General features: G+C 37.9%; 1 protein-coding gene and 1 long non-coding RNA gene across 4 annotated transcripts in view; both read left to right on the forward strand.

Annotated features, from left to right (window-relative positions):
• The window catches only part of PPIG (peptidylprolyl isomerase G), a 48,436-nt gene extending 43,241 nt beyond the window's left edge, over positions 1-5,195 (forward strand). For all 3 annotated transcript variants that reach the window (XM_045032637.1, XM_045032638.1, XM_045032639.1), the window contains 3 exons: positions 4-88; positions 3,468-3,604; positions 3,911-5,195. In XM_045032637.1, coding sequence (XP_044888572.1) covers positions 4-88; positions 3,468-3,604; positions 3,911-5,030 — 1,342 coding nt within the window. In that variant the 3' untranslated portion in view covers positions 5,031-5,195. The remainder of the gene's footprint in view (positions 1-3; positions 89-3,467; positions 3,605-3,910) is intronic.
• A 3,572-nt stretch (positions 5,196-8,767) lies between these two features.
• On the forward strand, positions 8,768-17,451 carry LOC123378504. The gene is made up of 3 exons (XR_006582645.1): positions 8,768-10,963; positions 11,110-13,997; positions 15,639-17,451. It is a non-coding gene; the product is annotated as an uncharacterized LOC123378504 (long non-coding RNA).
• The last annotated feature ends 83 nt before the right edge of the window (positions 17,452-17,534 follow it).

Raw genomic sequence — 17,534 nt, forward strand, 5'->3', positions numbered from 1 at the left:
TAGTAATCCATCAAATTCCCAGTCGTCATACCAGCGAAGGCTTTTAGTGACCAGATCTGGAAGGAAAATAAAAGGAAGAGGACCACGGGTAAGTGTAAACAAAGAAACAAAACAAACAAACAAAAAAACCCAGCCTTGGTGACGATTTGCACTTTTATAGCACATATCATCTGAGGATCTCAAAGCAATTTCACATCTCTCTTGGGAGAGAGGAAGGGCGGTATTATGCCCATTTTACAGATTGGCAGAGTAAGGCATTGAGGTTAAGTGATTTAATCATATAATGAGACAGTAGTAGGGTTGGGTATAGAATCCAGTAGTTCTGACTCTACTCCCCCTGGTCTGTGCACTAGCCAGTATTGCTCACTAAATACATTTAAAAGAAAATTTATTTTTATTGTTGAAGTTTTTAAAAGAAAACTACATCTGTTTTGCTCACCCAAATTACTTGAAAGTTCAAAAGCATGAGCTGTTAATCATTTGGAATAAACTGTAAAATTTTAAATACCACTGGCAAAATCTGAGTTTGCCAGTGGTCCCATGAAAAAGTAACATTAATTTGTCATGCTCAGTGTTGGAGTTTAGTGGAAGAGATTGGTAAGCATTTTCCAAATTGCTTTAATATTGGTTTGAGAAATAGTGTTTAGTTGTAATAGGTCCCTTACTCTGAATTTCATACCTGGATGCATGACGGGTAAAATTGTGTGTAGGTCAAAGCTCTGAGTTGTTGAGCCACCAACTGCTAGGAAGTGCATGCCTTCCTGCCTGATTGTTCCAGTGTTCAGCAACTCCACTGCTCTGCTCATTTGGAAAAAAAACTACTTTTGATATATATAAAAGTAGCAAAGCCCAAACAATCCCCAACTCTGAGGGAAAAGTGAGTGATAATCTTCTTATCTGTATATATCTTCAGAAAAACAGCTGTTTTCTTCAAAGAAAATTCCCCTTTATAGAGAACAGAAAACTCTCTAGGAATGTATCTGGAACGATTTTTAATATTTTTTTTTTTAAAAAGTTACAGACAGGCACCAGCAGAAAACATGGCTCAGAAAAACAACCTATTTCCGACCTGTCAGGTGCCAGAGATTTGAGATCGGAATAGGAATCTGTAATAACAATAATCCTAAGTAACAAAATTCCAAGTAAATTATTTTCTCATGATTAAATTTTAATAAAGTCCACTGAAGTTAGATGGTTAAATCAGGTTGGGGGTTTCTGTTGTACTCTATACTGTGACAATGAGGCAGCATCTATACTAGGGGAAATGCAAAAAAACATTCCCACTGATACTAATCCTAGATCAGCTGGATTTGTGGGAGCTAAAATATAGATTCAGCATCAATGGCTGAATCCATTTTTATCATCATTTCAGCTGAAAGCAAGCCTAATTGAAATAATGGTAAAAGCAGGCCAGAACCTGAGACCTTATCCACTTAATGGTATGTTGGGGTGGCATCTGAGACCTTATCCACTCAGTAGCCCCTGAGACTCTATCCGCTTGGGTCCCATGAACTCAACTCAACTCTGAACGCTTCAATGAGTTTTCATTATTTGCATACAATCAAACTACACTTGAATTGATCAGGCTGAAGTGTAGGGAATGGGTACAGGGCATTCACACATCCAAAGTTCACAGAAACTTCTTTTTTTATGTACATTTACACATTACATTGTGTTTTCTATACGTTGCGTCCATGCATTTTGGGATTGGTTTAGTCACTTTGTAGGAACCAATCCCTGTACAGCATGCTCTGCCCATGCATAACTTACTCTTAAGCCTGGAACATAAAATGAGGTAATCTTGGCCATTGTAAATGGTTTCCTGAGTGTTGTCCTTTATCTTAGCTAGTACAAACATTCTGTTTCCAGCCTGCTGATCCACTCACCTCCCTAATTCTGCCTTTCAAGAAATGAGGACTCACCCATGTCCAGTTACTCATGTCAAGCCTGGCCTACAATGATGAACATTTGCAATAGCCCTTAAATTTTAAAGCTAATGGTAAAAATTTTGTAAACTATTGCTCTGGTGATGCTTTGCAAAACGTTACGGGGAGTTTTCATTGCAGGATAAGGGTGAGCAGTATTCATTCTCATGAAAAAAGTTCTTTAAACTTGATTTAATATCTAAAAGATTTTCAGGTTCAAGCCCAACAATTCTCTTTCAAAGAATAATAATAATACCTGGCTCTTACATAAAACTCATTTAAGGTCTTTTGGAATTTCTGAGACTGTAGTGTGGATATTTGATCAATCATTTGAGGTATCCATTTTAACTGAATACAAAATGTAAGTGTATTATTTTTGTAATTCTATAGTGCCTAGGAGCCCTAGTCATTCAGTACATAATTTTCAAGTGCTTGTGTGTTCGTTTGTTTCCAAATATGGCTCAGATTGCATTCCTTCCAGAACTCTCTATATGCTGAGTATGTTTTTGAAAATAAAGCCACTTTTGAGTTACTTGAATGCAGTAAACCAGATGAAACATTTTTAATAAAAAAATGCCCCCCAAACTGCTCCCTTTCTCTCTCCACGCCCTGCACTCTTAACTCCAAAAAGGCATTTTTCTCAAACTTGCAAAGAAAGCTGCTTCTTGGCTCAGAGTAAGCACGAGAAATGTATGGGGGGGAAAAATATATTTTTTGAGGAAGCTATTAGTGAGTGAAAATGGGGATTTAAAATGAAATGGTTCTTTAACCTTTGTACGTTAGTGAGAGGCCTTAATAAAGTGCTGGAAAGCTGAATTGATTTTCAGGAGGGAAATATTCTAGTTTACAAAGGGTGGTAGATTTGAACCAAGATACTTTGCATATCAAAATTCAATAGCAGGATGCAACAAAAAAATGTGGTTATGAGACTGCTTTGCAAGTTTTTATATTTCTTAACTAACTGTTTTTTTCAGATAATGTTATACAGGTGTTACCTTTAGTTTCAGTACTTTTACTATGAAGTTTGACTGCAGTCCATTGGTGAGATTCTCCCCTACTTGCTGGTAATGGGACCGGAGCAATGTAAACTGGCTCTAAAAGCCCTGGATCCAGTCAAGGGAGAGTAACTGAGGAAGACAGCTGCAGACTATTTTCTGAGGATTCCCTCCACCCTAAACCCTAGTAGTGGGGATGGGAGGGGCATGTCAGATATAGGAGAGTCCTCGTAGCCTGAGACAGCTATGTGAATTGTCAGTTACTGTAAGTTGTGGAGCAGTCCATTGGCAGACTGTGGGAGGAATGTTGTAAATTATGCCAGCTCTCACAATTTATGCTAGCAACCAGTCTGGCTCCCAGAGCAGCCCAGAGTGTAGGTGATGTAAAGATGACATAAATCCACTGTTGCCTCTTTTTCTGGTGGGCTGAGTTCTGTGCTGCATTTTTGGTAGGTGCAACTCAGAATCTCACCCCAGATGTATGACACATCTTGCCTACTGTTAAACTCTGTTATATCTAACATTCTTTCTTTTTTGCCTTCTCAAGCGCTATCGGACGCCTTCCAGATCCAGGTCAAGGGATCGCTTCAGACGCAGTGAGACTCCTCCACATTGGAGGCAGGAAATGCAAAGAGCTCAAAGAATGAGAGTTTCCAGTGGAGAAAGATGGATAAAGGGAGACAAGTAAGACACTGCTTTTTCCTATGTACGTTGGAATTTCTGTCTAGAATACAGTGGTGCCTATTTTCTGATCTGTTGTATCACAGTGAATTTTTTTTATTCTCAGAATATATGATTTTGGTGTAGTTCTCTCGTTGCTATCTTTGCTCTATCCCTTTTAAATCACCCCTCTTTATGGTTATGGTAACTGCGTAGCCATTAATGTAGATGTCATAATACAAATTTAACTTCATGCGATGATTAACAGTTTCAGTAGTGAAGTTATTTTCGTTCAAAAGATTTAAAAATAAATATTTTTCTTTTTCCAAGGGGTGAAGTAAATGAAAATAAGAAAGATGCTCAAAAAAGCCCTGGGAGAGGAAAGGAGAGAAAAGTATCAGACCACAGACAAGTCTCTGAGAGTCCAAACAGAAGAGGGGAAAAGGAGAAGAAGACAAAAGACCACAAATCTAGTAGTAAAGACAGAGAGACAAGGAGGAATTCAGAAAAAGATGATAAGCATAATAAAAACAAGGCCAAGAAAAGAGCTAAATCTAAAAGCCGGAGCAAAAGCAAAGAGAAATCAAAGAGCAGAGAGAGAGACACTAAGCACAACAGACATGAAGAAAAGAGAGTGAGATCGAGAAGCAAAGAGAGGGATCATGAGAGAGGTAAAGACAAGTACCATGATTCCAGAGGGAGAGAGAAAGAAAGGAGCAGAAGTAAGGAGAGGTGTAAAAGTGCAGGATCAAAAAGTAATGAACAAGATCACAGTAAAAGCAAAGACAGGGAGAAACATGGAAAATCAAGGAGCAAAGAACGTGAGCAGACTAAAGGAAAACATAGTTCGAATAGTAAAGCAAGAGAACGAAGCAGAAGCAGAGACAAAGGGAAGAGAGCCAGATCTAGAAGTAGAGAGAGAGACCGGAGTAGAAGTAGAGAGCATTCAAAAAATGAAGATAAAGAAGCAAAAAGAAAAGGAAGATCAAGAAGTAGAGAGAGAAAAGGCACACCAGAAAAATCTAAAGGAAAAGAGAATAAGAGGAGGAGAGACTCAAGGAGCCGTGAAAGAGAAGAAAGTCAAAGCAGAAACAAAGAGAAGTATCTGAACAGAGAAAGTAGAAGTTCACATAAGAAAAATGACTCCGAAAGCCAAAGGAAGAAGCGTTCAAAAAGCCGTGAAAGTAGTAGCCCTGAGACCAATAAAGATAAAAAGGCTAGTAGAGATCAGGATAAAAGTCCAGACTCAAAGAGAAGACAAAGCAGTAAGGATAGAGAATTAAAAAAATCATCTACACACAGGAGTAGGGAAAAAGAGAAGACTAGATCCTCACTAGAAAAAGAAATTAACCAAAAATCAAAGAGTCAGGAAAGAGACCATGCCCATCGTAAGGATAAAAAGTCTGATCACGAATCAAGTCCTGGAACAGATGAAGACAGACGTGGATGAGCTATGGACTTCTTGTTTCCATTCTGTCTCAAAGTTTGAGACATTTTGGGGAACACCTTTTTTTTTAATGTGGACTTCAGTTTGGTCTTTTGATAATCTAAAACCTGGATCATTTGTACTGCTAAAGTTTTAATAAACTTGAAATGAGAAACATTTTATGTGTAATACAGTGTGCTGTGTTTTAACTATTTCATTGCTTGTGTATCCTTTTTGTGTGTTGACAGCCAGGGGAATACCTTCTGTGTTGCATATACATTTTTAATTTATAAACGTGGTTGGCCCATCGCAAACATATGACGGCCTGTAAAGAGGCTTTTTTGGCTGGGGGCAGGGAGAAGCTTCAAATATATGAAATGTCTTTTGAAGCTAGTAGAACTCTGCAAAGCTGTGTCTGTCACTACAGTGTAATTATATTCCTAATACAGAATTAAAAAGCCTAAGGAAATGGATGGGTGTGGGACAGAGATTTTGTAATCACAAAGTGAAATAGTTTCATTGAGCCTCCACTCTGCCTGAACTGCTGTCATGTATGGTTGATCAGTATAACAGCAGAATTCATTTCTTCTGTGGGGCAGCCATCTGCATTTGGGAGCCATCTCTTTGGGAGAAATATAATTTTCATAGAAAGCATTTTTTTAACAAAAATGCTAATAATTCAATGTGAGTTTTTTGTAATCTTCCTTTTTCTGTTTTCTGCTTCCATGTCGCAATTTGTCTTTGAGTGCTACCTTATTTTTATCCTGCCTACTGTGGAAAACCCAACTTTGGATGCAGTAGCTAATTTTTGAGGAAAATCCTGTCCTCATCCAGTTTAATTGCTGGCTAATGGATTCACAGAGAGTGCGTGATTCCCCAGAATTCACACTATGACTGCATTTGCACCTGGGAATGCCTGGTTCCTAATTATGATTAGTAACCACTGCCTCTCATTACAAATTGAATAGAAGAGCAGAGCTGTTTGTTAGGGACTGACAATAGTTTTAGAATAGTGAGCAGTGATGAGTCATCTTGGTTTCTGTACCTAAAAGCATAACCCACTCAGCATGAGTAGATGGAGGGTCAGCAAATCACTTTACTCCTAAAGAAGTGCCACCGCACTACTGTAATGCTACTATTGTGTCATGAGAACAGTATAACTTACTATTTTAGAATTGGATTTGGTCAAATCTCAATATTGAGTTGACTATTACATTGATGCCTGATAGCACTGCCTTCGTTTCACATCTGTCAGGCAAACCCCCTCATTCTGAATATGTGCATTGTTGTTAAAACTTGCCTGAATTCATTTTAGTGATATCCAGAAAATTAAGGAAGGAACAAATAGTTACTTGTTTTAAGGGGCGGGAGAAGGAGATGGGGGAGGATGTTAGTAAACAATGTGGACTGGCCTGTGAGTGAATAAAACTAAAACCAAAGTTTTTTTTTTTTTATTAGAACAGTAGCTGGAGCTGCTGTGAACTATTTTTCATAATATTTTTGATACACATTTTGCATGTAGTGCTCTTAATGCAGAATGAGTAAGAATGCCACACAAGCCCATTAAAGGGTGTGAAAAAACAACTTCTTAGGAGGGGTTGTGATAATAATGAAAGATCCATAATAGATTCTTTGTCATTGGATTGGACATGAAGCAACTATGAACCCAGTACCATGTCAGTAAAGTTACAGAACTGCATCTGATCCAGTCACATTGTTTTGGGTCTGACACTAAACAAAAGCAAAGAAATTAAAGTTAAGAGCACTATCAGGTTACTTTGGGCCCAGCCTTCCTTGACATATTTATAATTGAGTAGGGATATAATATGCTTCAGAGTCTCTCTAATTTAAAAAAGGCAGTTAATTGGAGCATTTGTCATTATTTTTGTAGGGCCTCTGTGCAAAATAAATACATAAATAAATTGTTCTGCCTTTGCTGGTTGTTCTGCAGCAATTAACCAACAAGTAATATTTGCATTGCTATGCATATTCCTGCTGACATCACTGAAGCTTGTACAGGTCTGTCGCATCTTACACGCATTTAACATGCTCAATTTCAGCTTTACGCGATTGGCAAAAACAAAACAAAAAAAGAGAAAAATAACAATTTTAATATTGTACCTGTAGTACAGGCGATTCCGCCCGCCATTCAACTCAATGTAATTTTGACTATACGTGATTTTCGCTTTACGCGCTAACCGCGGAATGGAGCCCCCGCGTAAGATGAGACTCGCCTGTATAAAATCAAAGTAGCAAACTAGTAAGTAGCTATGTTGGCTCCTGCTGCATAGGAATTCAGGGGGAAAAATTGCCCAATATATGTGGTGGGGATAAAAGACAATCAGTAGAAAATAATTTTCAAGATTAAGACTACGTTGCAATCAAAGACTAAAGAAAATATTAAAATTGTGTATATTTAAGAAGTATCTCCTTTTAAACCAGAATTTTTTATTGGATAGAGGAGTGAAAAATAAGTCCCCCAATTGCTATTTGAGTATAGTTTTGGGAAAGATAAGTTTGTATGGTCTGTTTATTTTAGAAGTTAAAATATATTTTAGACCCTTTCATATTTTGTCTCCCTTGTTTTGTTGCAAAATATTATAATAGTTTTTTATGTTCTTGTACTTTCTTTGTAGCTGATTTGAATCCAATTGAGACAGCACCATAAATCAGTCACTGTTTAATGCAATTGAATTTTGTAGTAAGAGGAATTAGGTGGTACAGTTTTAACCACACATGGTGGGATCTTCAAAAGCACTTGATGTTGGCCTACCTCTGCTCATGCTAAAGTTGATGGTAAATTGGGCAAAGGCTGATCACTTTTGAAAATCCTACCCACAGTTGCTTAGACAGGGAACTGAAATGTGATAAATATTTTATTTCAGGTAATTAAAACAATGCTCGTTGTCTATCCAGCATGGAAAGTATATTGCATACTGTAATGGAAAAAGCTGTGTTTTCTAACTTATCTCCCAAAATTGGTCCACTCGAGAGTTTTTATGTGCTACATTGATGCAAGAAAAAACAGTACGGACAGGGACAGTGTGTGGTACTGTCCTCGTTAAGGATATTCATTTCATTTTTATCAAAGCTATCTTGTGATGTATTAAGTGCACATACTGATAAAGTGGATTTCCACACTCTGACAAAAGAGTGCACAGCTAATCTAATGACCTGTAATGATTGCTGATTTTATAATCTGGAATTGTATGCCATGTGCAATGTGATTTAAAGAATCGAATTATTGTTTCTTTGCAAATTTTATCAGACCAAGCCCAAATTATTTGTTGGGTATTCCTGAAGCCATCATTAACCTAGAAGTGCAGATTCTTCCTTGAAGGTGGATGTACTGTGCAATTTTTCAAAAACCATTTCCTTTTAAAGACATGTTGCCATATTCTAATTTTTTGTTTTTTACATAAGAGTAGCCACAGTGTTAGTGTTTAAAAAGGCCCTGGGTCAAGTTTCCCTCTTCCAATCCATCTAATTATCAACATTACCTTGTAAAAGGTCATTTTCTATTAGAATTGTCACACTATGGACTCCTTATGGCAGGGGTCCCCAATGCGGTGCCCGCGGGCACCATGACGCCCATGGGGGTATCCAAATGGACCCGCGTCCTGGCCGGAGGTGGAGCATCCGCCGAAATGCTGCCGAATTTCTGCGGCATTTCGTCGGCGACGCCTCTCAATGACGCTACTTGCTGCCGACAAGCAACATCATCGAGAGGCGTTGCCGCCAAAATGCCGCAGAAATTTGGCGGCATTTCAGCGGATGCTCCACCGCCGCCACGACGAAAAGGTTGGGGACCACTGCCTTATGGTGTTAATTCTCATTGGATGGCTTCAGGTATTTACAGATGATCTCAGAGGATGTCTAGTTTATAAATATTACTCAGTCTTGCAAATAGATTTCAACATAATATAAACCTTAATTGAGGTTTGTTTCTGTTCTCTCATCCTTGCACTCCTTTCCTAGAAGAGTTGCTATATTAAGGGGACAAAATATCTCTGCTGGACACACCTACCAGGAATACATTTGATTCACTGCTTAGGTGACTGGCAGAAGAATATTTAATACTGAATTTTAGTAAGACTCCTGTTATACTATAAACCCTCATAAGAAACATACTGTACGTTATCAGATATATATTTTTCTAAATTGCCTTCCATTCTTGTCTATAGTATTTGGAAGAAGTCTGTATGAGAAAAGGGCTGGATACTTGTTTTTCTGCATGTGTGATGTGAATTAATTTCTGATGTCTGCTTACTTTCCCGGAGGAAATAAGAACACACACAACTTCACACTTTCCTAATCCCTAAAGTCACTGCAGTGTAAATTTTAAGAAATATTACAAATTTTTTCACATGATTCTCTGGAACAATACTTCATTTAGAATCCTTTATCCAAGAAATTTAAATCCTACCCAGAGGTCTGCAAACTAACTGCATTTTGCAGAATTTAGATTCCAAACCATTAAGTCTGCTTGTGTGTGGAAAATCAAACCTTTGATGTGTTCAGTTTTTGGAACCGTCACCTCTTGAATGTAGATTTATATTTGATGTAAATTTTACCCCTTACCATTCAGAACAATTAAAATCCCAAGTAGTTGGGAGTATTATATTAGCAAAAGGACACAGTTTTTCTTTTTCATTAAGGAGCACAATGCTCTGTCCAGCTTAAACAAGAAAACAAAAACCTCCAAGCTCTGATCTCCAAAATAAATGTAATGTTCACTGTGAAATTTCAGGAAAGAGGCAGCAGTGATAAAACATAATCAAATGGTAAGCTTGGGAATTAAGTCAATTCAAAGGGCAAGTATAAGTAACAGTATTGTATGTCTTGTTTTGATCAATCAAGCTGAAGTAGTACCCCCAAGGTGCTCCTGAAACCAGTGAGGCTGTTCACATGAGCAAGGGCTGCAGGATCAGTCCCTTGAACTGCCAACTCTGCATGTCTATACTCCATAAAGTATTGAATGTGTGCATTCATCAATGTTCTAATGGTAATACGTTGAACATAGTCTAGAAATTGCACTAATGTAATGCAATAGTTGACTTTTTTGGTTAAAAATTTTGCAACATGCAGAGCATGTTTGTAGGAAAACTTGCAATGATTTTTCTGCAAGCATTTAACCCTTTTTTACATCTATCCCTGTAAAATAAGTGTATACATTGTGTTAACTTTGTTGTAACTGGTAACTTTTACATGTATTTTTTGTACTGTGAATGACTTATTTGATAGAGGAAAAAAAAGTTAGGCCTAGTTAATTTTGTGAGCAATGGTAACAGGAGCTATCTAGTTATTGGTTTGCTGCACTAGCTAAGAATTGTACTGATAATAAAGTAGTGCTGTGTGTTGACAGATTAAAATTCAGTAAGTAATCTGAGGTCTCAGCCTCATGGAAATTTTTAATCTGTAGTTCTCTAATGGGAGAACATTCCAAAATGTGAGTGCTTGATATGGAATGTGCAACTTGTGTATTAAAATATTTTCAGAAATATTAAATGCTTTTTTTCATATTTTGTTAGTGTCAGGCTGTTTATTAAACCACGATCTCCAACCTACATCTACATTTATAAGAAAGTCTTTTTACAATACAGTCTGAAGATGAAGTTGTCCATTCCACTTCTTGTCCGGCTGAGCCTTGTTGCTTGTACAACTGGCTGTGACTTTCTATGCAATGCATAAAAAACTTGTTTTACATATGGGTATTACAGAATGTATAGAAAAAAGGCATGCCACTGTGTAATGAATGAGTTCCTTGATAGCAGACAAAAAATACTCCCATAACTTAAATTCCTTTGACAGCATCAGAAATTCCTGTAACTTCCCAACTTAGTCTTTTTTTTTTTTTTTTTATTTATTACAGGGTATGTGGGAGGGACTTGGTTGAGGAATGACAATTGCCAAGGAGAGAGATTAGTACCACAAGATATTCTGCTTCAAAGTTCTAGGTAAACTTCTGTACCTAAACACATTTTTTTACTAGTTAATACTATCCATTTTGAAAAGTTTAAAAATTGCTCTAAAATGTCGTGCGCCCTCTTTGAAAAGTAATAATCTTCCATGATCAGAGTGTTTTTTGTTTTTTTTTCTCTAGGGTATGGAGTTGCGTGCCACACACCACAGCATGTTAATGTTTCTGAAACTGCTGACTACAAATGCTTATGTAAAAACAGGCATTTGCTGCCTATTTATATGCCCCATAAAGGACCAACGTTTCTTGGAATATAGGCTATCTTTTAGTTGTTGGTTTTTTTTTTTAAAAGGCTGTAATTATCCAAGGACATCACTTCTGACATCGCTAACTACTGTTCATCCTTTGTTCTTATCCTGTATTAGTTTTTGCTCACAAAATATGGTTATTTATGCTTTGTGCCAGAACAATTCGCCTTTCTGTCCTTACTAACTTTTTAAAGAGAAATGGGTGAACACTTGATTACAACACTGTAGCGCAGAAATTGTCAGGTAGTCGCTGTGACAGTGCTGACCATTGTCGTGTAATAGTTTGGCTACTTTAAACTTTTCTTATTTGTAACGTTCACTGTCACATAAATTATGCTCTTCAAAAAGAAGTTCAGGTGGAAAGCCGCTTTGTCCAACTTTCAGTCATAAATTTAGAGTGCTGTACATAAAGAATAGAAAAATCATTACTGGTAAGCATAATTTCATGTTGGATTCATGTACTGAAAGTTTTTTTTTTAATAATTGTAATTGTTTCACTGTTACAAAGCATGATGAAGAATTATTGTTATATTAATTCAAGAAGCTAGCTGTTAAAGGTCTAGCTAAAACTTCGGTGAAACAAAGATGTTGAGTATTAAGTAAGGTATAGCACTGGTTACAGACAGTACATACTTTACCCTTCGTTTGTTTTAAGTATCTTTTCATAAAACAAATCTAATAAACTAATGATCAGTAGCAACTGTACAAAGGAATTACAATCAGGCAGCTTTTACAGTGTAGACTCTAGCCTTCTCCTTAATCTGCTGGATATTAGTGACACTAATTTCTTGAGCAGTTTTAAACTAAATATTAGGTGAGGTCTAGTGGAATTCTGTACTTGATAACTAATTCTTGTTTTGTGGTTGCCTTGGACTGTTTGCAGCAGAGGGGTTTTGTAGACAGTGGTTGTCAACCTTTTTTCATTTGTGGACCCCTAAAAATTTTTGAATGGGAGGTGTGGACCCCTGAGAAATCTTAGACATAGTCTGCGGATCCCCAAAGGTCTGCGGACAATAGGTTGAAAACCACTGTTGTAGACTGGCTTTGCAAGTCACAGAAGCTTCTGTCTGTTTCTTTCTCAGTTAATACTTTTGGCGTTTTATCTGCCTGTTTTTTGGTGAAGAAAGCAACATCCAAAAATCTTACTATACATTCTGGTTCTAACAGAAAAATGTAACATATTCTACAATTAGCTTTTTCTCTGATTTTTATTTAAAATGTATCTTCAGAGGTGGAACTAACAATGCCTAAGTCTATTTTTAAAATTGGTTTGGGGACTGTCTTTTCATGCTTGCTGTAGGCCTGAAGCTGACTTGTGCACCCATTTAACATGGGGAGAACTAAAATGGTTAGACAAGACTGAAGGCTGTCATTATTTCAATTTGGAAAAATAGGCAGTCCCATTAGACAGTGTTGGGGGGTGGGATATTGGACAGAAAAATATTGAAAATATAAAAGATACAGTGTCCCCTAACCTAAAGTACTGTTTGGGTCTGGCCACCCTATCAGTGGCTATAGCAGAAATGGGAATTCAGCATAAGGGAATAAGTCCTCATTGGTAGAGAAAAACTTCCATGTGAAGAGAGCCCCAATCTTTCAGTCTATTTGAAAGGTTGATGAAAGTCAAAGGATAGAAATACAAAATTGTGCTATAGAAAAAGAGGTAAATCAGGGCTCTTATTTATCCTCCTAGCATAAAAGATCAAAGGGACATTGTGAAACTCAATGCCATATCTTGTGGAGGCTTATGAGGATTCAAGAAAGGATTAGACATTTGTGGAATAAAAATAATCTACAGTTACACTAGGTAGGGTACAAAATTGGAAAGAATATAAACTCACCTTTCAAGACACACTAACCACCTTCCTGCTAAGGACTAAAAGGAAACTTCCCCTCTGCGTAGTTATTGTATAATTGTCTGAACCTTTGTCTGAGGCATCAAAACGCTGCCGTTGAAAACAGGATAATGAAATAGATGGCCTACTACCCTGATCTAGTATGGCAGTTACTATGTTCTTAAGACTGCAAAAAGGCAAAAAAATGTAAGTTTTAGCAGCCACCAAATAAGTTTCCAGTAGCAGAGCATAAAATGAAAAGCTTGTCCTGTTTATAGAATAGTCAGTAAGTTGTGACTAGCGAAATCTTGATCTTCAGCACAGCATCAATTTAACTCAAAGCAATTGGTTAAAGGTTAATTTATTGCCAAGAGCCCAAAACAGAGCAGGTTTTGAAATATGTTTAGGCCACTTGTAAACTAGCCTTTGCTATAACTCCAGATGGCTTAAATCTTTAACAAGTTTTTAAGCCAGTTAGAATTTGGGGGAAATTTCACCATTGCCTGACAACGCCTGAAAAAGATGCTATCAGAGACAAGAGGATTGATAGAAGGGAACTAACTCAAATGTATGTTAGAAGATAAACAGAACTCCACCTCACCAGGTCTCAGAAAGGAGTTTGATCTGGGAAACCTTTGTAATAGGGATATCTCTGGGCCTGTAAAAGGGAACAGAACTACTGCTAGAACGTCCAAGATGTATGTAAAATCACTGCCTGGCAAGCCCTGGAATTTTATCTAATTTAGGATTTCATCTCATGAATAACTAGATCCAGTCTAGAAACCAACTTCTCACAGGCTTTGAGGGATTCCTATTGGCAGGAAACTTTTAAACTTGCTTCAAAGAATAAGTGAATCTGAAGATTTGTGACTGTTGAAGCTAAAACTGCCCAGTCTCAAAACTACATACTCCTGGCTCCTATGGAAAGGTGAGTGGCTATGCAGAAATACACACTAAAGTCTACCAGAATGCCAGTCACAGGTAAAAATAGTAGTGTAACAGAATTTAGCCTCCATTAATTTTAAATAGCAGTTAATTTCAGTCCAATCACAGCCTGAAATAAATTTATCTTCCCGTTTTTGGATCAGAAGATAATTTTTAAATGTCCTAAAACTCCACAGTGTAACATCTCAAGACTCAGATCCCATAGTGAGAGTTGGTCTGGAAAACAGCCTTCAAATGGTGATTAGTGAGGCTAGTGATCTAACAACTGTGGCACTAGTATCCATTGCAATGTATGGACCTTGAGTTTCTTGAATGTAGCAAGTGCTTATTTTTAAATTTGGCTATGAAATGCTTTGATAAACTCCCATTGACTTCAGCAGGAACAGGACTTCACCCCTTATGAATTTAGTTTCCATACAACATCAGTATAAGCTTCCCCACAGTACCCCAACAATGTGCTGGAATTCTAACCTGAAGGAACCACTTCTACTATTGACAAAATGTTTGAAGCCAGGCCCATTCAAACTTTGGTTTCTCAGCTCAGACTATCACTAATGTTGCCAGTTAGCATTAAGAGTGGCACTCAGCCAGCCCAAGATTTTGCTTAACCTCTAAAGCAGGGGTCGGCAACCTTTCGGAAGTGGTGTGCCGAGTCTTCATTTATTCACTCTAATTGAAGGTTTTGCATGCCAGTAATACATTTTAATGTTTTTAGAAGGTCTCTTTCTAAAAATATAATATATAATATATAACTAAACTATTGTTGTATGTAAAGTAAAAAAGGATTTTAAAATGTTTAAGAAGCGTCATTTAAAATTAAATTAAAATGCAGAGCCCCCGGACCAGTGGGCAGGACCCGGGCAGTGTGAGTGCCACTGAAAATCAGCTTCTTAAACATTTTAAAATCCTTTTTTACTTTACATTGTTGGGGTACTGTGTACAATGTACCTGTGCCATAGGTTGCCTACCCCTGCTCTAAAGGGTAAAGCTGGTGGGAATCCAATCAGACTACAGTACTCACCAGAGCCATCTTCAGATGGTGCCATTTTTCAGTTACCAGTTGCCTGGGCTGAATTTAAATAGGTTTACATCTCCAGGTCACCAATTATCAAACCCAAGACATCCCCTTCCCTCCGTGACTGTTTAAAAAAAAATAAAAAAAATCAGTCTTGCTTTGGTTTAGAACAGTAAGGACTACGGTCTGATGCAGCAACCCTCTGCCACTGACAGGCATTGAAATGTCTCTTAGCGCTAAAAGAGCTAAGTGGATAATCCCCTTTCCCCCACCCCAGTTACCATTTACTGGATTTAAGCTTCCTGCATTTTTCTGTTCTCTCCTTGCCTGCTTTGATTTCAGCTGCCCAGTAGCTTTTGTCTGCTTCCACTAATCCATGCAGCTGCTCTCTAGCTTCTTCTTTCTCCAGTCTTTTTGTATCGTTTTTCATTTTCATCTACATGTTATGGGAGATAACCCAGTTAAGTCAATTTAGAGAGTCACCTACATTTTTCATCTTACCCTTTTACATAAGAGAGAGAAAATAATCAAGGAGCCATATTATCACTCTTACGGAATATTCTAACAATGTATCCACTTGTGCTGTTTGAATTTTTTCTCTCTCCACAGATCGGCCTGATCTTGTTTAGCTTTAAAGTAATCTCGAATAGTCTCCTCAGCTCACTTTTGTTCCTCTTCAGCCTTAAGAATATCCTGTTCAGCAATATGGTCCTTTAAAAGAAGAAAGTGTCCAGTTGTATTTACTGACAAGCCTCTAAATCTCAGTAAAGAGACGATGGTCATACTGTGTCAACTGAGAGCGGTCTCTACGTATTTGAGGGCAGACAGTGTCCCATAGTCATAACACACATCCTTGCCAGTACTCAGGATAATTTGGTCTGGCGAGCCATGGGGCCAGCATTCGTATAGAACATCGCACTCTTAAAGCTAGCATAACTAGACATCTGGGACTTCTTCCAGCATTGGAGAACCCCCAAGTACCATAGGGGTGGAATAGCAGCTCCTTTGCCACCTCCTCCCAAACCTTCAAGACCAGGAGCTGTGAAGAGTGGAAAGGAGATGTATCCTGAGCCTTGGCAATCCCAACAAGCCCCAGGCCATTGGCAGCTACTGTAACTTAGCTCAGCCCTGAGCCTGCTCATTGGGGATCAGACCGGCAACTCAAGGATCAGGGGCATGAAACTACTGTCCACCTTTGTGCTTATCTCTCCACCCAAGCTGTGGTGACCAGCAGTGGTACCAAGGATCTGGCTAATGGTTCTTACTGAACAGCTATATTTAAACTGTTCTCAGTTCCCATGAGTAGTTGTTTTAAACATGAATTGCCCCAGCTGCCTGTGTCAGTAGTGAAGCACCTGCACTGAGGCCTCTGGCTTTTCCTAGGATGTCCCTTTGCTGCTTAGAGCACTTGTCTAATTAGTGCTTTGCTCCCCTCTCTGCCTAAGTACATGGAGAGCTATCGCTGCCAAGGTGTTCAGCAGTTACCAGCTCTCATGTTTTTTGAAAGTAGAGGGGCATATTTCAGACCTTAGCACTTTTTTTGTGTTCACACTGCATTTGTGGCCACAACCTGGATACCAATATTTGAATATCTAGCCTACTAACAGAAAAATATGAAAAAGTAGACTTTTATTTCCATAGGGCCCAACACAAAGTACCCTCTTTCTGAAAAGAGGCTAGAATGCATACAATGCATTTGGTAAATCGCAAATCAGCACTAAACAGCAGATGCAGTTGACTGTAACAGAGAACAGCTGCTGTGCTGAGAGTGGGATTGTCTATTTATAATGGAAGAAACTGATGAAGCAGTAAAGTAGTGTTTCATACACTTATATCCTAAAATTACAACACTAGGTACACCTTTTCCTAGGGGGAGTTAAGCTGCCACGCTCATCAAGGTGAGAATATACATTTGATCTCCCCCCCCCCATTATTAGAAAGGGTGATGATCCACAACATTATTGCATGGCCTACCACTGTGCATGTTACCACCTTACTGAAAATACTGCACCGACTTTAAAAATAAAAGTGAAATACATGACAGAATGGTATAGAAGAAATTACCTTAAACAGCAAACTCAGAGCCTGATTTAAAATAGCAGTTGTAAGTGCATGGCTTCTCTCACGTTTAAGTCTAGAATTGTGATCCAGCAATATCTATCAAGTTAGGCTTTTGTGTCAACCCAGTGAGTGATTTGGGAAAAGGGGGAGCTTGAACTAATAATAGTAATAACCTATAAGATAAATAGCCTGTGCATACAGAGAGATTTTTTTTATTTAGAGGGTCATATTTAGTTAAGTATGCTTATTAGTTATAGTGTATGTATTCAAATCATTATTTTTATTATATACATATATTTAATGTTGTAGGTAGGTGGAATGCATTTGTTCTGATTTTAAATAAAATCCCAATATTTTTGAACAGCCAGTTGTATTATCTTGTCTACCATTAAATAACCTTTTATCACCATGTAACACCCCTCCCCCAGCTCTCACCTGCTTTGT

Source organism: Mauremys mutica, chromosome 10, assembly GCF_020497125.1.
Source record: "Mauremys mutica isolate MM-2020 ecotype Southern chromosome 10, ASM2049712v1, whole genome shotgun sequence".
Taxonomy (NCBI): Eukaryota; Metazoa; Chordata; order Testudines; family Geoemydidae; genus Mauremys; species Mauremys mutica.